The sequence below is a fragment of the Drosophila montana genome, unplaced genomic scaffold (genome assembly GCF_035044405.1).
Source record: "Drosophila montana isolate Dmon_TW-CO22-7 unplaced genomic scaffold, ASM3504440v1 contig_3733_1, whole genome shotgun sequence".
NCBI lineage: Eukaryota > Metazoa > Arthropoda > Insecta > Diptera > Drosophilidae > Drosophila > Drosophila montana.
The window spans coordinates 145,075-165,704 of record NW_026998620.1 but is presented as its reverse complement, the minus strand read 5'-3'; the positions used below and the strand labels follow the sequence as shown (position 1 = coordinate 165,704).

The 20,630-nt window shown below is 38.8% G+C and overlaps 1 protein-coding gene across 5 annotated transcripts in view; it reads left to right on the top strand.

Annotated features, from left to right (window-relative positions):
• The first annotated feature begins 2,742 nt into the window (after positions 1-2,742).
• Positions 2,743-20,630, top strand: part of foxo (forkhead box, sub-group O) — a 36,752-nt gene continuing 18,864 nt past the window's right edge. For all 5 annotated transcript variants that reach the window (XM_064693798.1, XM_064693797.1, XM_064693795.1 and 2 more), the window contains exons 1-4: positions 2,743-2,885; positions 3,891-4,382; positions 14,930-15,218; positions 15,289-15,503. In XM_064693798.1, coding sequence (XP_064549868.1) covers positions 15,002-15,218; positions 15,289-15,503 — 432 coding nt within the window. In that variant the 5' untranslated portion in view covers positions 2,743-2,885; positions 3,891-4,382; positions 14,930-15,001. The remainder of the gene's footprint in view (positions 2,886-3,890; positions 4,383-14,929; positions 15,219-15,288; positions 15,504-20,630) is intronic.

Below are 20,630 nucleotides of genomic sequence, written 5' to 3'. Positions count from 1 at the left end.
CATGGCATACATACATATGTATGTATGTATGCCCGTATTATATACACATACCTACATACATACATATGTATATCAGAGTGTCTTGTTATACGCTTTGCTCTTTTGCCTATTTTATTGCGCTCTACGTCTTGTCTATTTTCGCTAGTGAACTTGAGAGACCACGTGGTTTTATGTTGGCGAGTCGCCAGTTCGTAAAGTTTTGTGGATGTGGATGCCAAGCCTGTGCTTGTGGACTGTCGATTTTCGCTGTGGATGCCGTTCGGAAGAGCGTCGCGCTCTTTTATCTTAATATCTGGTATCTGCTGTCTTCTAGCAGCATCAGGAAGTGCTTCATCAAATTTACATACACACAAATACAGTTAAGTCTGTGTGTGTGTGCCTGTATAACACTCGGCCTCAGGCCCCGGCGACATTTGCATATGAAACGACGTCATCAGCGAACGTTCCGCTCCGCTCCGAGAAGTACCAGTTCCATAGACTCAAACTAAGTCGCACTTTCATTGACGTCTTTGAGGATGTCGATGGATGCGGAGATGCGGCGATGCGGGAATGCAGCGGCTGGAAATACAAGTTTTCTTTCAATTGCGTTAATTCTTGGGCTGTGCGCTAATGTGTGATTGCATCAATTGCGCCGCTTAATTAATCACAATGCATTAATTTCATTAGTTTAGTTCAAGTTAAAGTATTGCGCAATTTATCGCTCGGTTTGGAGGATTTAAATAGACACCCATCAAATAATGTACCACAGAAGCTTTTTGATTCCGTTTAAGAACGATTTGTATGCTTCTATATTTCGCATAAATAACAGTAATAAATATTTGATTCCTACTCATTTCGCATTCACCACACACACACAGAGAAACAGCCAATACTATAAGCCAGAGGTACCAAGTAACCAATCTATATTCCAGTTTAGACTCTATCAAGCCAACAAATTGTTAGTACCCATATTCAAATTGGATTTGCAATACATACACACGCACACACACAGCGGCACACTGAAAGCAAACATTCTAGACACAGCCAAACAGACATCAGGCGAGTTAGCTCTCTTCTCCAGTTGCCCTTCTCTCCCCTCCCCACTCCCCCCACCCCCTCTCATCGCATACCAGTCAGCGCGCACAGGCGAACCATTAAACAGAAATTATAATTTTTTGAAGGCCAGTCGACGACTGATATCATTACTCCCTCCATCTAATTCCAATTGAGCCGACGTCGCGCTAATTTTTTACTACGTCGTCAATTGCTGGAGCGCAGCTTTGGACCTGGCTCTGCCGGCAGCGGCAGCGACAGCGGCGCATGCGCCGTGGTAGCTAACGTGGGCGCGGTGGATACGCCATATTCGCCGTGCCGAGCGGTACTTGCTGTCCGCTTGTGACGTCACAAATCGCGCTGAGAACATTCGTCACTTTTTTCGCTCATTGGGACATTGGGAAGTCAGACGACATTTGACGTCTATGTGAAACCTTATTTAACACCTTGTGCCGATTTTGGTTGCGATTAGAAGTCGATGATGACGCCGACGTTCGGACTTGAATATTCGACACGCGCCAGCTCGGATCTGTTGATCTCTGATTTATATTAAACAAACTTTAGAAAAACCAAACATTTGCGAATGTATTATGCGAGGTTTGTTGATGTTAACATTTATAACAAATTGTTTTTAACAAGTTCAAACTCCAGTCCTATCCGGTTTCATATGGCAAAGAGGCATATGAAGGTTCTTCTCAATGTTCCGAAAAGAATTTGTAAACTCTTGAACTGGTTCACTTGCTTCATCATGAACCTGAACGAGCTCGCAACATTTTATATTCCAGACAAGGGAAATTTATGTACTGCAGTTGGCAAAGTATGAATGCCAGATTATAACGCGGCAGAACACGGATAGAACTAAAAATTGATCAACGCCTCATAAATTCTGATCTGAGCACTTTTGCGACTCGCAACTGTGAGCCGTGTCTGGGCTGGAGTCTGGGCCATAAACCGCCTGAGGCTTACTTAAGCTCAAACGTCTAGACTTCATTAGCAGCGTAATTTGTGGAATTTATGTGGCAGTCACATTAAAAACTCAAATGTCCAAATGTCCGAATGAACCAGTCTAGGCGACAAACTGGTTCCGAGCGCGGGGCGGGGCGGGGCGGTAAATAAAATTCGTGTTATGAATGCGCGTGCCTAGCGCATTGCAAAATGCAGCGCTTTCCTTATCAGAGTGCAATTTCGGAAAATTTCCCACAGAGTGTGCGACGCGCGCAGATAACAGCGCTGCCCCATTTGCCGCTTATCAGCAACGGTGGAAACTGGATTCGACTCTGCGCGATTCGCTACCAGATTCAGATCGACTGCCAAGAAGATGGCAGGCAAAACAAAATAGCAAAAAATTCACGAAAAAATCATTTAGAGCCCACATACACACACACACACACACACACACAAGTATACGCAATCTATGAGCTTTATTACTCAATTGATGTGCGTGTGTGTGTGCAAGAGTGTTCGTAAGTATGTGCTGTAAAAATATGTGAGCGCCAAAATACAAAACGTGCATTTTTGTGGAACTCAAATGTGGATTTCAAAATACTCACACACACACACTCGCACATTTGTAAGAGAGCTTTGTCTCTCGGCGCTCACCATCTATGACCCACACCACTAAGCGAGAGACGAGCCGGGCTGGCTGGTTGCTGGCTGCTGGCTGGCGGCTAGCTGTTCGTGTCGCTTCGTCGTTGTCGTTGTCGCTGTCGCTGTCGCCGTCGCTGTTGCCGACGCTGTCGTTTGCCGCTGCTTCGTTTTGTGGCGTTTCGTATACCAATCAGTTGTCAGTTCGCATCCAACTAGAAAGCAGTTAACGAGCAGAGTCCGTTGCGTTTGCGGTTAAAAGCCACGAGGTCGATCAGCGTTAAGCGCGCTACTTAACCCCAACGTCACCAAATTCTTTCGAGCCCAACCCAAGCCGTTTGATCACGTGTTGACCCGCCCCCTGCCCCCCGCCCCGCTACCAATCGACAATCGTATTACTACTGCGAACGATGAGTGCTCTGAAAAGTGAATAGTTCTGCAAAATTCCAAATCAAAACATTTACATACATACATACATACATGTGAAAAAGTGAACACAGCATAATACAAAATACACACACACACACGCAAGCGAGCTAGAATAAATAAGAAATAGCGTATGAAGAATGCGTAGTAAGAAATTAAATCAAATAGCGTAGCAAGACCTGGAAATGATCTCTTCCCATTGGGGGCTTTGCGTGCTTTAGAAACTTACTGCTGCCGGCAGCTACGCGCGTATAATCACACACACACACACACATACGCACCAGTGCAAAATCAAAATAGCTGCTCAAATTCAAATTTGAGCAAAGCAAGAATAAAAAATAAACAGTAAACGTGCTTATATACATATATGTGTACATACGTACATACATCCATATACATATCAATTTTTCCATTTGAACTTTAAACATACACAAGCACACACACGTATCTATATACATGTGTATATATATATGTATATTATGTATTTATCTACATAAGCTCACACATATGCTTGCTTATGTATATGTATGCTGCTGTAGATCGTTAGTGTGTGTGTGTTGCGCCGTCGTCGACTGCGGCGCACGCTTTCATTGAATTCTTATACGAATTCCAATTAATTTTTGTATGCGTCCAATTGGCATGAATTGGTGACGTGACGCGATCTCACGCTCACTCTCTCTTTTGTTTCCACTCCCTCTCTTCGGCACCAACAACGGCGCGCTCTTCATAAAGCTTTTTAACATATTTACATTCATACATAACTTGCTCTTGGTTTTTGTTTTTTTTTTTTTGTTATATTTGTATTATTATTCCTTAAGTAAATACAGTTTTAATTTGTATGTTTATAGCTCAAGCAACAGCAGAAGCCGCCCACAAAAAAACCAACAACAAGTGTATAAATACATAAGTGTGTGTGCTTGTTTGTACATACATACATACATATGTACATTCTTATCTGTATGCGGAATCGATGCACGTAACTGTGTGTGCGTGCGTGTGTGTGTGAGCAAGAAATTATGCCAGTTAGCCTTAAAACGAAGCTTAATAATAATTAATACACAAAACCGGCAAAAGTTCTGCTCAAAACAACAACAAAAAAAAAACATCGCATTTTAAGAGTAAATAAATGCACAACAAAGAGACTCCCGCAAAAGTGTTGACAACAACTAAATCATAAAGTGCACAATTTCAACTAACAACAAGAATACAACTAACAACAAGTTAACAAGGAGCAGCTGCAACAACAACAACAACAACAACAACAACAACAACAAACAGGAACAGCAACAACATCAGGAGCCAGCAAAGCTTCAACTCAATTTCTGATTAGACCAACACAGGTAAATAGAAAAAAATTCCATTAAACATATGCCTCAGATATGTTTAAGACTTTTGTCCAATTAACGCCTACAAAAGGCGGACCAGAGTCTTACTTGATTATGAAATTGTGTGCGTGTGTGCGTGTCCATATTTGTGTATGTATGTACACATGTACATTAGAACTCCAATTGGAGATATTTGATTCTATTGGACAAACCGAACTTGCGCTTCTTTTGCCTTGATCTATATATCTGTGTATGCATAACTCCAATTGGAGATTTTGGATTCTAACGGACTAATCGAACTTGCGCTTCTCTTGTCTTACTTGAGTATGCCTGCACTATAACTCCAATTGGAGATCTTTGCTTCTATTGGACTTATTGAACTTGCGCTTCGTTTTGGGGGGCTGCAGAGCTGCGATTTTGATTAGTGAGCATTTTGTTTGAAAGCCCAGTGCAGAGATCTTAATTAGAGCACGGCTGATAATGCGTCTAAAAATAGCACGCGCTGCTGATAGCGGCGACTACAGCGCGTGTCGCGGACCGCTGTCGCTGTCGCAGTCGCAGTCGCTGATGTCGCTGTCGCTTGCTCTTTTTTTTTTTGTTACCCTTCCAGCAAGTGTGACTTATTAGCTGCGACACACAGGTCGAACGGCTGGGATCCCATCAAAATATAAATGGGCTCAGAAAGAAATTTTGAAGATTATTAAATTAAGTATAACTTGTTTCTTTCTTTTTTCCAATTTATTGTATTTTCTTAAATAATATACCAAATTAAGATATTAAATAAGTCATCTAATCGAAATCTTAAAACTTTTTGCAATTAATTAATTTTGAAAATAAAATGCAAGGCGCACAGCATTTCTTATAAGAAGAAATTTTAAATATTATTGAATTAAGTATAACTTCTTTCTTTCGTTTTTTCCAATTTTTTTTTTTTTCTTAAATAATATACCAAATTAAGATATTAAATAAGTCATCTAATCGAAATCTTAAAACTTTTTGCAATTATTTAAGTTTGAAAAGAAATGCAAGGCGCACAGCATTTCTTATAAGAAGTCCTGCATATTGGAAGTTCTTGACTTAATTTTAATATTGATTTAATATTGTTTTTTTACTGTCGTCGTTTTCTAGTTTCTCAACAGAATATTGACATTGAAATGTGATTAGGTCTAATGATTTTATTAAATGGGTCGATTCTCCGGCGATCAGCGATAAGTATAAAATATAAATGTCTATGTAAATGTCTTATCTATAGCCGCTGGTGGTAGTTGGAGCTCATGAATTTATGGCTCCTCTTGGCCATATTTTGGCATATCTTGAGTGTTTGTGCTGCAGATAGTGTCTGAAATAGGTTTGCCAAATTATTCATTTTAAATGACATAAATCAAATGAATTTATTTAAGTGAATTCAAGGAAAATTTTCGCCTCTTTGGCGGGGAAAGCCGCGGGAAAAGTGTTGGCACTTTAGCTATTTTCTGGCTAAATTAAAATTTTAAACAAACTGAAATACTTCTCTTCATTTTTAGATATTCTATATATCCTATATAAAGAATGTACTTAAGATATAACAAAGTCAGAATATAATCTCGGTTAAAATGATTTATTTCTGGGATTTTAATTTTACATTTTTGTCAAATTTGATGCCTAAGAAAAGTGTTTTTTTTCGATTGTTTTTCGAGTCTAGTTTTTTACTTTGATCAGCAGGACTAAACTAAATTAGTTAGTTTATTATTAAAAATGTCGCTTGATCTATCTATAATACTGCATCTGTCTATAAAGTAGTTTCAATCATTTGTTGATCGATCGATAGGCGATTTCCTATAACCCAAAGCGCCTTTGATTTTTATAATAAAATAATAATAAATAATCATTGCAATACTCTTGCGGACTTTTTCCGCTCCCCTTCCCCTTCGAGCGGATCGCGCGTGTTTCTCTCTTTTGACCTTCCTCGCGGCACGTGTAAAGCTCCGTCTCCGCCAAAACGAGTGCGAAAGAGACGGCGAATTGCACTTTCAATAAGCTTTTATTTGAATGCGCTTCCGCGATAATTGAGTTCATAAATTAATAACAAATAAGATTAGCCTAGGCGACAGCGCGATGCTCTACTCTTGCATATAGTTAGCTAAAGTGGACAAATCGCATTTCCTAATAGATTTGCCCGCTTGACGGGTAGGGTATAAGCAGCAGCAGCAGCATATGATAACCAGAATGCGGCGATTTGGTGCTTTCCCTGCATTGTGCGGCGCGTGGGGCGAAGAGAGCGTGCGAGAGCGAGAGGGAGAGTGGGAAGAGCGGGGAGAGGGGCGGAGTGCATGGGCGCGTGCAGGGTCGAGATGATTTACTTAAGACCAGCAGCTAATGAAAAGTAATGACAGAAACATGCAAAACTACACACGCACACAGACAACTAAACGAGCGTGCGTGTGTGTGTGAGGATTGACATTATGTGCAAGAGAAAAAGGCATCGAAAAAAAAGGTACTTTTGCTCTTTCTGTTGTGCTAGGCTTTAGTCCGGGGAATGCCGCGTGTGATAAGCTACATGCATACATATGTACATACATACATAAATATATATATATATATGTGTATGTATGACAGACATTTGTATAGCTGGGAAAACTGGACTGTTGCTGGCCACAGATAATATACTCTCTGTGTGGGTGTGTTATCTTAATACGTGTGTGATAAGAGAGCGTCGTGAAGCGTTAACATTTTTTTGAGTGCATCAAATGCCAAAAGGCGAGTGAAGCGCGGGTTAACATAACATAACATAACGGTAACACAAGGATCAAAATTTTATTATTTTTTAAGAGGGGATAAAAAACAAGAATTTTTGGTAACAAATTTCAGTTACAAATAGTTTTATTTACCCTGAAAAACTTTCATGTTAACATATTTTACACTTAATCTAAGAAGTTTTCAATTTCAATTCATATTCAATTTAAGAATTGTCTACAACAAAATGTTTTTAACATATTTTGCACTAAATCCAAGAAGTTTTGCAATTTTAATTCATATTTAATTTAAGAATTGTCTACAACAAAATGTTTTTACAATCTGAAGATATGAAGGATCGGATATTAAGGGGAAAAAACAAGAATTTTTTAGTCTTAATTCAGTTATAAATAGATTTATTTACCCTGAACTAGTTTCATGTAAGAATATTTTACACTTAATCCAAGCGTTTTCAATGCCAATTTATATTTAATTTAAGAATTGTCAAAAGAAAATCTTAAGATATGATTTGTAAACTGGTTATACCAAAAATTTACCAACAGCGACTTTTACTTTTAAAAAACTTTTGACTAAGATTTTATTACTAGCTAGAAGCTCGGCATGAGAGAAAATACCAATCAGAATTTCTGCAGGATATGAATTTAGGTTATGAAAATCTGTTGCCATCATCTAGGGAAAGTTGTAAAAGCGCGCAGCTATGGATTTCACTTTCGCCAGATGAACGGGAAATGCTAATCGGCCTAAAAGGTCGCCCGATCCGAGTGTGACCAGAGTCCAATCTGGCCCAATCCAACTGCAACGCGGTAACAAGTGAACGGCTTTTCGGCCCGGTGTCAGCATCTTTGTCATTTACATCTGGGGCCGAGGTGTTGGCCTGGCCGAGACCAGTTGACCAGCTGTCAGCTTTATATTTTTTTTTTCCCCCCTCCCCCCCGTCCGAGGGCCGCCTCGCCTTGCTCGAGATGCTGTCTTTAAAGCAAAGCCAGCGCACTGACATACTTTGCTTAATAATCCTGTTTGACGAGTTATGCCATGCATCTGTATGTGTGCGCGCGTGTACCCTGTATCTCTGTGTGTGCGTGTGTGTGTGTATATTCTTTATATGTGCGTGTGTGGGTCCGATCTTTTACTTCCACGTAACTGAACCTGGCCATGTGTGAGGGGTTGGCCGATTCGGTCGCATAATCAAATCGCTTGAGCAACGGGAGCAGTGTTGTCAAAGTGGCCGAATTCAGTGTTAAAATTAGCTGAAAAAAGCAGCATTTTGCTTTCTCAGCACTAAAAGTAGTCAAATTTAGCCGGAAATTATCTGGCCACGCTGATCAGAGGATTTGAGTTGAGCAACGGGAACAGTGTTGTCAAAGTAGAAGAATCCAGTGTTAAAAATAGCTGAAAAAAGCAGCATAATCATCGGGAGCAGTGTTGTCAACTGCCTCTTCAAAAAAGAAGCCGAATCTAGTGTTAAAAATAGCTGAAAAAAACTGATTTTGCTATCTGAGTCTTGCTAGATTTGTTATTGAGATGCCACAAAATAGTTTCTACGCTGTAAAAGTAGTCAAATTTAGCCGGAAATTATCTGAATTGGCCACACTGATCAGAGGATCTGAGTTAAGCAACGGGAGCAGTGTTGTTAAATGTCGCTTCAAAAAAGTAGCCGTATTCAGTGTTAAAACTAGCTGAAAAAGGTATGAGTATCAGGAGCAGAGTTGTCAGCTGCCGCTTTAAAATATCCAGTGTTTAAAATAGGCTAAATTTTGCTTTCCGAGCACTAAAAGTAGCCAAATTTAGCCAGAAGGATCTAAGTTGAGCATCGAGAGCAGTGTTGTCGATTGCCGCTTCAAAAAAATACCCTAATCCAGTGTTAAAAATAACTGAAAAAACGCTGCATTTTGCTTTTTGAGCACTGAAAGTTTTGCTAGATTTGTTATTGAGATGCCACAAATAATACGCTATAAAAGTTGCCAAATTTAGCGAAAAATTATCTGAATTGGCCACACTTATCAGAGTTGAGCATCGGGAGCAGTGTTGTCAACTGGCGCTTCAAAAAAGTATACGAATCCAGTGTTAAAAATAGCTGAAAAAAGCTGAATTTTGCTTTCCGAGCACTAAAAGTTTATCTAAATTTTGTTGTTGAGATGCCATAAAATAGTTTCCACCCAACGACCTCTAAAAGTAGCCAAATTTAGCCAAAAATTATGTGAATTGGCCACACTGATTTAGGAGAGAGCTGCACAGTTGGGAGCTACTTGGCTCAGTCTGATAAGCAGCATATAAATGTTTCTTACCAGATAGATGCATATACAACAAACTCTCTCTAGTTTTTTGCTTATCACTTGATCCAGTCAAACTCTAAATACATGTGTGTGTGTGTGTGTGTGTGTGTGTTGTTACTCTTGAGAATATCGGACAAAAGCAAAAAATAAAGAAGTAAAGCGTTAGAAATATTACGTAACAAGTTTTAAGTTATTTTTGTGCTTGCGTCTTTCTTATTCTGCTTTTTTTATACTCTTAACAGGGGTATCATAACTTTTACACGGATTGTGAGTCGCATTGACTTTATAGAGAAATTCTTAGTTAAAATACCTGAGATTTTCTCTATGTATCTATGGGAGAATATATGGGAGAAGTTTGTCTAATGGGATCTGTAAGTTTTATAGCTTGATAATAAAGGAATTATCTTAGTTCTTCCATAAAAAATCTGAGTTGTTTCTAGTTATCTTTACCAAAAACTCAGCAGATTAGAAATTTTACATTTTGGCAAGAGATTTTCTCTATGTATATGTCCCTATATATAAGGAAAGTTTGCCTGGTCGGATCTGTAAGTTATATAGCTGGAATAAAGGAATAATCTGTAGAAAAAATCACAAAATCTTTTCTGGCTTTCAATATATCTTTACCAACAACTCAGCAAATTAGAAATTGCCCAAATCATACGACCTTATCATAGAGCTGTAAAAGCAAAGGGTATTTGATATTCGCTTCGTTCTACTTTTCGTTTTTTTATGATGTGTGCTTTTTTGTTGTTTATTGCTTTCATTTTCTTGTTTATTTGCTCGCCACTTGTTTTCTTGCCTTTTATTATTATTATTAAATTTCGTTCAAATATTTATGCACTATATTCCCCCCCCCCCCTCTCTCTCTCTCTCTCTCTCTCTCTCGCTCTCTCTCTGAGAGAGAAGAGATCCATATATAGAATTTTTGCTAATGAGTTTGCTGTCAAAGCGAACTTTTCCTTTCCGTTTTGGTGACATTGAAAATGGAAATTTTTTTTGGCAAATTCTCACGGCACAGTTCCATTTTGGGAGAATTGTGTAATACTCAGAATTAGAACTACGTAGTAAAAATTTTTGAGATGCTAATTTTTCGCCCACACACACAACATTTTTTTTCTCGGTTCTTTTAAAAAAAATTGTGGCCCACTTTGAGAACCGATTCTGACTCACTTTCAGGTGGCAATAATGCCCGATATGTGTGTTATATATACATATAAATATATATATATCGCTTCAATATGCGCGTTAGTCTATATGGCATAGGTCTATGTATATGCTTTTTGTTGGGCAGGTTTTTGTGTGTTTTGATCTTGTAAACAAATCACATCATTTAGTTGATATCGAATTAAGTTTGCTGGAATTCGATAATCTATAGAAAAGTCTCGATGACGCAGTTTTTAAAACCCGAGAGCTGTACAATCAAAGATTTGCTTTGTTTTCGCTTTGTGTTTTTTTATTAGCCTGAACCCATTGAAAATGTGTAAAAAGGGTATCATGTATTTGTGCAAAGGTATGTTACAGGCAAAAGGAAGCATGTCTGTCCGTCCGTCTGTATAAACGCAAGGATCTCGAAACCTATAAGAGCTAGAGACTTGAAATTTTAACTGTAGGCCCGCCTAGTCCATGCGCAGATCGTTTGTTTCCGATATTCGATAACTTGCCCCGTTTTCAAGTAATCGATAAAAATCGATATCGTAATTCTGTTTTTTGAGCAAATCTCGTAAATTATAAGACCTAGAGTGACCAAACTTGAAAAGTAGCTGCTAGAAGAGTATATATATATCAAGTATCTTTAATTTTATAGCTATCGCCTGTTGCAAGAAGAGGGTTCAGGGTATCCCCTAGTCGAGGGAGCTCCCGACTAGAACCTCTTACTTGTTATTCATTTTGTTATTCGCAATAAAAAAAAATATATTTATAGCTGCACATAGTTAAGGCGTTTCCAAATGTCATTTTTATTTGCATATCAAAGAATTTTGGACTTTTATTATGCGGCAACAAGTAGCCAATCGAGCTTCTCACTTGTGCGACGCAATTTTCGAAAAAAAAAAAATATTCGAATATTTAAATATTTGGACTATTTTTAAGCACAAGGCAATTGTTAGTGCCTGCGCCTGCAAATGCATCTGAGAACAGTGCACAGTTATTAAGAATAGAGCCAATTAATAGTTTGACACATAAACCCCAAGTTGTCGTAGCTGCTTTTACTATATACTAGTGCATATAGAGTATATCTCTTAATACCCTGTATCCATTTTGTGGAAATGAGTATACCTCTTTATACCCTGAAGCCATTTTGTGGGAATTTGTGTTACACACGAAGTGAATAAATATACTCTTGATCGGAACTCAGATTTGAAATTAAAATGAAATATTCTCTTATACCTATACCTTTTATACCTTCTATTTTAATAATATTACTAAATGCACAAAAATTCGTATGTAGTGTATATATATTTCCCTCCATACCCCATAAAATGAACTAGTGTCATATTTATGCCCTGAAAATTGCCGACGGATCGGACAATAAGCACCGAAGTTAATCAAGAAATCGTTTTTAGTGTGCAGCTTTAGTGCATGTACATATGTATAATTATACTTTAGATCTGCGCTGAAACCTGAAAATTAAATTAAATATTCCCTTATACCTAATCAGCTATAGGTCCTATATTAATAATATTACTAAATGAACAAAAATTTGTATATATAAAACTCGCTCCATACCCCATAAAATGAAATAAAATGCACAAGTGTCATATTTATGCCCTGAAAATTGCCGACGGATCGGACAATAAGCACCGAAGTTAATCAAGCAATTGTTTTTAGTGTGGGGCTTTAATGTATTTATGTATAAATTGATTTTATATATATATTTTTTCATAGCAGGAATATCAACTTACAATGTATGTGTGTTTTTTATATACTTTTGTAGAGCAGGAATATAAACTGCTTGTAACAGAGTATTTAGCAGTCGGTCACTCGACGACTAGACAATGCCGTTTATTTGTTTCGTTTTTTAGCTGTAAAAGTTATGTGACGGATATAATTGGCTACAGGGTGTTTATGGCTTTTGCATTTCTGTTTTGTTTTCCATTTTTCCGTTTCGCTATTTCTCTCTGTTCTCTCTGTTTTGCTGTTTTTCTGTTTTCCCGTTCTGCCGGTGGTGTCTAAGGTCAGTTTGAGGTGCAGTTCAGTTTTGCGAGTGTGTGTGTGTTCGTGTTCGTGTGCGGTTTTTCCAGCTGTTAAAATGCAGCTAATTTCCAATTCATTCCCCATTATCTACAGAGCCATAAACTACTCGCTACAAATATTATGTAATGCCGTTCGACCTTATCTAAAAAATGGCACTATTAAAAAACTATTTCAAGGCCTTCATTTTTTTTAGCCAGCATGCGTTCCAGAGAGTTTTGTATGTACATATGTACATATGTGCGAGTTACCTGCACAGGTAGATCCCAAGCACACACACACACACACACACGAACAGCATGGTGTATGCTTAACAAGAGCAACGTTTGTTTGATACACTTCCGTGTTCTGTGCTGTTGTCTCAAGGTATATCTCTGTCGCCATCGCCACATCTGCTCCTAAATTTACATACAAACACACACACACACACGCACAGGGTAGACCTAGTGCGCCACTGTTGAAAAAAAAAACAACTACACAAAATCAAAAGAAATGTTGAACAAAAACGAAAACAAACTCAATAAAAAAAAAACCTTTGCGGCGATCAACGGCCGTTGTTTTGCGCCTCTTTCGTTCAAATTTCATTGTACATATTCAGTTTTCAATGTGTGCGTGTGTGTGTGTGTGTGTGTGTGTCTGGCGCTCTCTTCGCGAGCGTGCATAAGTGTGCGCGCGTGAGGTGTATTTTAAATCACACATATTTCAATTTGTTTACAAAGCTCTCAAAGAGAGCCGCGGCTCTCTTGCGCAGTGGGCGGCTGTGTTATCATGTGCCAATTTAAGAGAGTCTGCGACTGAGTCGAAAATGAAACTCAATGTATTTGAATACAAAGCTTTTTCTGATAAGATACATAACTACATCCATACACACATATATATGCTATATGTGTTGTACATATTTCAACAAAGAGCGCACAAATTCGGCTGCCCAAAAAAGAAGAAGAAGAAGCAGAAGCGTGATAAGAGCATTTAAAATTCGTGCAAAGTTCGTCAAGCTGCAGTCAATCTTCAGTAGCTTATCAGCGTCCCCATGCAGACAGCGCGGCCAGTGTCAATAGACTTTTGATAATGTGCACACACACACACACACGCACGCACACTTTGAATAGTGTGGTATACACACACACATATTTATATACATCATGTCTATCGACAAAAGCTTCGCAAAGCAAATGTTTGCCAGCACTTCGATGCCTCTCTTATGATTAACTTGTTAATAAGCATTATCAGTTAGTTAGTTTGGCATGCTAAATGTAGTTACAAAAGCAGCGACTTTTGCACGCACACAACCCTAATAATGGAACTCAATTGAGCAACACGCATCTGACAAGATCATAACCCAGAGCACAGTCTGGCTGATTGCGCCAACACACATACCCACCAACATGAATACCCTACGATAGTACTCTATTTTCGCTCTTAAGCACACACGCCCTCTTTTGGCTTTCGCTCTTTGTGCTGGGAATTTTCCTTATTTATATTTACAAATCTGCAAGTTGGAAAGACTGGAAATGAGTTAATAGATATTTAATTAATTAAATCATTTTAAAATAGGAAAAAATATAAATTGTTTTTTATTTATAACTTTTTTTGTCACAAAATGTTTTTCTTCTTAATATTTTAATATGAAAGTTTGGAAGGACTAAAAATGTGTTAATACAAATTTAATTGATTAAATATTTTTAAAATGTGGAAATTATAATTTTAGTTTATTTATTACGTTTTTTTTTGTCACAAATTTTTTTCTTCTTTATATTTTAATTTGAAAATTGGAAATTAATTTAATATTTATAAAATAGGCTAATTTTAATTTTATCTTATTTTTTTTTTACTAATTTTTGTCACAATTGAGCACGCTTTTTTAAAGCATAAAAATATCTTGTTGCGTAATCAATTTGCAACAGGGTTAAATTACCTGAATTGGAAAATCGAATTAGACTGGCATCATCTGCTTCTTCTTAGCATGCTAAATGTGAATGAGTATTATAATGGAATGCCAGGCCCATCATTTGTCCCATTACCCGTAAAAGCTAGTTCGTGTAACAAAATGACATGGCAAAATGATTTAATGGAATCGCAAAATGATTTAATGGAATTGCAAAATGAGGGCAATTGGCATTATGATTAACGGTTAGATCAATTGAAAGTGTGTGCGTGGAGGGATCGTTGCTAAGAGCTTCCATTTAGTTGCAATCAATTTAACTAACTCTCCCTCTCTCTCTCTCTTACTCTCTCTGCAAAATGAGGGCAATTGGCATTATAATTAACGGTAGATCAATTGAAAGTGTGTGCGTCGCTAAGAGCTTCGTTAAGTTGCGATCAATTCAACTAACTCTCCCTCTCTCGCTCTTACTCTCTCTCTGGCAGTGCTGCTTCCAGTTTTGGAGCGAGCTGAGGAAAGCCACAAAGCTGCAACTACAGGACGAACTGTTTGCCATCATGGACGGCTTCGCTCAGGACTGGCCCAATCTGCCCCGCTCGGATAACGGGCTGCATATGGATCAGCTGATCGGCGAGCTGCCAACAGATGGCGGCTTTGAGCCGCAGACGCGCGCCCGCTCCAACACGTGGCCATGTCCACGGCCCGAGAACTTTGTGGAGCCCGTCGATGAGCTGGACAGCACCAAGGCCAGCAATCAGCAGCTGGCCAGCGGCGGTAAGCAACTGATCCGACTCCGACTCTCTCTCTCTCTCTGATTCTATTTGACAAATTGTTGCTCTCACAGATCCACAGCAGGCCATGCAGAATGCGAATGCGGCCAAAAAGAACTCATCCCGTCGCAATGCATGGGGCAATCTGTCCTATGCCGATCTCATAACGCACGCCATAGGCTCCGCCACGGACAAGCGTCTAACGCTGAGCCAAATCTACGAGTGGATGGTCCAGAACGTCTCCTACTTTAAGGATAAAGGTGACTCGAATAGCAGCGCTGGCTGGAAGGTAAGTCTAAGTCATTGTTATTTACTGGAAATCTCTCTCCCTTAGCTAATTAATTCAATCGGACCCAATTGCTGTAAATTCCCTATAAGGGGACATCTTCTCTTTAAAGGGACATCTTCTCGTTAGGTTAGTTCCCTCACTTGAGCTCTTACTGTGAACGAGTTCACAATTTTTGAGCTATTGCATAATGCTAACTGGTTTATTTGACTATTGTTGTTAATTCCCCTTAAGGGGACATCTTCTCATTAAAGGGAAATCTTCACTTTAAGGAAATATCTTCCTTAGCAATAAAAAAACACATGAATCTTTGCTAGTTCGCTCATTTGAGTTTTTTCTGTTCACAAGCTCGCAATATTTTTGAGCTATTGCATAATGCTAACTGGTTTATTCGACTAGTTCCAAACACGATTCGCGGTTCTTTGTTGCGTGCGAATAAAAGAAGAAAAAAAAAGAATATGGTCAAGTTCACGGCCAAAGAGAGTGACTGATGGAGTGAAAGAGTCGGCAATCATGTGCTGTGCTTTTCGTTTTATTCTTTACTTTTTTTTTTTTGCGTGTTTGGTTTGCCTTACTTGTTGTATTCGTTTTGTGCTTATTTTTTTTCAATTTTTCGCATATTATTCTGCTCTGTTGTGTGTCGTTCGGTCAGTGGCCGTCGTCGTCTGCGTCTGCGTCTGCTGTTTGCATTGTCGTTTCCACTTGTTGTGCATGTTACTTAATAAATACATGAAATATTACACATGCTCGTCCCTGACTGCCCCCCTCCCCCCTCCGCCCCTCTGGCCTGTCTGCGTGGTCCATGTAAAGCACACAGAGTTGCAATTAATGCGCTTTTATCATTGCTCTTTTACGTTTTGTTTACATCCATTCATACGTAAATAGAAGAACAGTTACACACACACGCACACACACACAAAGAACACGTTTAATTTCCATTCATATTAAGTGAGAGGGTTTCTCTTTTATTTTCCGTTTGACCCAATGCAAGCATCTGCAATTGTGAGCGAGTTTAAAAACCGTTCACAGTTTGAATTCTGATTAAATTTTAAGCATGTACATAGTATAATTTTATTTTCGGCTGATAAGGTCACGCTCATTTTTTTTGCCAGCTATCAAATTGGCGCAAGGTCATTGACACTTGTATATCAATAAAATTGCGCTTCACACTTTGCGAATTAAATGAATTAGTTATATTTATTTTGTATTATAACCATATTATGTTTCCTAAAAGTTTCAAATGATTTTCATAAATAATAAACACAAATAAATAATACCAAACAATATTCAGCTATATTTTTATCGACACTTTAAACTGTTCCTAGAGAACAGCAGCTTATCATATTCAATAGAACTAAATCCATTCCCAGTTCCATATTCGCACGAATTGTTGTGCGTCATGCACGTGATTCCCGCTAGTTGCCACTTTCTGGCCATATCATGAATTTAGCAACCAATTTGTTTTTTTTTTTTTGCTGGTTTTCTGGTTTTTTATTTTGTGTGTGCTTTTTTTACCAGACTGACTGTCGTTGCTGTACTTTAACACCTCGCTGTCTGCGCATTTACCAAAAACCAAAGAATTTGCTGCACTGGCGACATCCGAAACCTCTTTTGTTTTTATTTTTATTTTGATATGTTCGTATTTTGATGATGATGATGTACGGGGGAATATCGCGTGATGAGCGTATTATAAATGCGAATGTGTTTTTTGTTATTGTTTACAAATGTGCCTGTTGCTATTTTCGCGGAAGTAGTCGAGTGTCGTTCCGTCGTTCCGTCGGTCCGACTGTCGTTTCGGTCCCTTTTCGGCGATTACGCGTCAAAATAACAGCCTGATAAAGAAACCGAGAACGCGAACGCACTCTGATGACGCTTTAGGCGTGAATGTGTCAGTCAGTGCGATTCGTGTTCTGGGAAAACTGACACCGACTGCTGATTGGGCAAAGAAAGTACGCAGTTGGCATAAAACACGCGCCGACTGGACTCACAGAGCAGGGCCAAAACAGGAAGACGGGCAGTCCCCAGTCCCAGTCCAGGCTCCGATTTTGTACATTCCATAATTAGGTATTAACGAGAAGGACCCCACCTTTTCATAATACTCATAATGCTTTGCACAGGGAAAATAGTTAATGACAAGTATGGTTAAGATATCTTGATAAACAAACAAGTTTTTCATACAAGAACCTACTTTTCGACCGATTGTTCCTATGGCAGCTATATGATATAGGGGTCCGATGTAAATACGACTTTGCATAAATGTAGGTAGCATAGTGAAACTTATAAATGCCGAGTTTGGTCAAAATATCTTAAAAAACAAAAAAGTTTTTTATACAACTTAATTTTCGACCGATCGTTCCTATGGCAGCTATATGATATAGTGGTCCGATGTAAATACGACTTTGCATAAATGTAGGTAGCATAGTGAAACTTATAAATGCCGAGTTTGGTCAAGATATCTAGATAAACAAAAAAGTTTTTCATACAACTTAATTTTCGACCGATCGTTCCTATGGCAGCTATATGATATAGTGGTCCGATGTCAATACGATTTTGCATAAATGTAGGTAGCATAGTGAAACTTAAAAATGCCGAGTTTGGTCAAGATATCTAGATAAACAAAAAAGTTTTTCATACAGCAACTTAATTTTCGACCGATCGTTCCTATGGCAGCTATATGATATAGTAGTCCGATTTAAATACGACTTTGCATAAATGTAGGTAGCATAGTGAAACTTATAAATGCCGAGTTTGGTCAAGATATCTAGATAAACAAAAAAGTTTTTCATACAGCAACTTAATTTTCGACCGATCGTTCCTATGGCAGCTATATGATATAGTTGTCCGATATAGATAAGATCTTGCATATATATGAGGAGCATTGTAATACGAATAAATGCCGAGTTTGGTTAAGATATCTAAAAAAACAAAAAAGTTTTTCATACAAGAATCTACAATTCGAGCGATTGTCCTATGACAGCTATATGATATAGTGTTCCGATCCAGCTGGTTCCGACATATGTACTGCGTGCAACAGAAAGAGGGACGTATGCAAAAGTTTCATAAAGATAGCTTTAAAACTGAGTATTTGAGTCTTGCATTTAGAAATTGATCGAATTTTCTCTGAGTGTACAACTGCAGCCGAACGTGTGTTGTGCACTCATGACTATTTTTAGTGCGTGCAATTTTCCGGTTATTCTGCTGAAAGGGACAGTCGACTTGCGAGATGCCTTTTATGAATTTCTCTAGAGTCTTTGGCTAATTTTATGCAACACGTTGCAATTTTCTGACATTTGCTTCCTTTGGCCCCCATCCCGCCCCTCTGCCCCGTTCTGGCACTGCAACTGCGACACCTTCGCCAGGCGCTTCCTCTTCAATAAAGAAAACAGAAAGAAAAAAGAAAAACAAACTGAAATGACATTTGTGGAATTTTAAATTTGGCTTCGCGGTCGTTCTGTGGCAACGTTCGCGTTTGCGTTTGCGTTTTTCTTCATTCCCAGCGACGATTGGCCATTGAACCTGTGCCAAGTTTTTTTTTTGCTCTTTAGTGCTACTTTTTTTTTTTATATTTCTCGAAATAAAACTTGTAGTTTTCATATGTACTCGTGTGTGTTCTCTTGTATAAATATATTTTTATATTTTTTTCTTTTGGCTGCGATCCTAAAAGTGTTAACATATTTTTGGCCCAACATTTTGCAGTTTTTATAAGTCGTTGTAGTAATTAAATGAGGACTGATTTATAGCCAAAGGGACGTGAGCTGCAGCTGGGATATATTTTCCAACTATTTAAATGACGCTTCAAAATTAAACTTGATTTAATCTTTTCCGTTGAAAGCATTTGGTGGTTATCTATAGATAGTTAAATAGTCATTGTAACTGTAATTTCGTTTATCAATACACATTATCAGCTCAGTCCTCAAGTGGCCAATTCGCACTTCGCTTTTGTAGCCTAAGTACATAAGACATTTGTCCTTATCTCAGTGCATTGTGTGAGTGATTACCTTGCCAGGGAGGGGAGGGGGGGGGGGGCACTATCAAGATTGGAACTAGTTCCGTTACAATCGGCTGCATTTCTTGCCTGTCTCTATATATGGGGGGAATTACAAAAGAACGGAGCTCATTATGCATACAATTGCAGTACACGTGCCCCGTTCATTTCACCGCAAGGTGGGCTAAGTAATTCCATTCATTAACTGCGTTTAACCAATGTCGCTTGCGTAATCAATTTGACACTTGGAGCAGCCACTTGGAAGGAGAGCGGAGAGCGGAGCGGAGCGGGGCCCATGTGACATGTGCCGAGTCGAACTGCGTCTTAGCAAAGTTGCAAAAGGAAATACAAAAAAAAACAACAAAAATAAATGAATGCAGCTGCGCTCTTGCGAGAATTTATCAAAGCGAGACAGCATGCAAACAAGAAGCAACGGCAGAAAAGAGAAGCGAGATCTAGAAGGAGAGAGGGAGAATGAGTAGTAGAACCTGTAAACGCCAACGATTAACAACAACAAAAATATTTTGCACGCTAGTTAAGCGCGCGCGTTAAGCATACGCCGCATTAACCCTCGTTCGCCCAGCTCCGTTTATGTGCTTAGCGGCGCATTTTGTGAGAAACAATAACAAAAACAATAACTAGTTCGAACACACAATGAAACCAATAAGTGGGAAAGAGGGGGGGGTATTGTGTGTGTGTGTGTGGGCTACGAGAAGCGGTAGCAAAGTCAAAATGAAGCAAAATATTTTTGTTTTCCTTTACATTTGGCAAATCCAATAAAATGAAACGTGCAAATACTGGAATAATTGTGCACAGCAGAAATCTTGAAAAACAGACAGATAGGAGTGAGAAAAAGAGAGATGAGAGAGTGACATAGAAGACGGGAGAGAGAGAGAGAGAGAGAGCGAGAGCGTGCTAAACACATGAGAGCAATCAGTCGCATCTATAATATTTGATTTATAAATAAATAATAACCTTGCACGAGCCCCCCTTCCCGAACGCCGTTGATCTCTACTTATGTATCTCTCTCTCTCGCTCTCCCGCTCTCTCGCTCTCTACACCCGCTGTAGCCAGACTGTGGCAGGCTACTTATTTTGATGGTCTTCGTTCGGTTCTTGTATATGTTGTTGTTCCTGCTGCTGCTG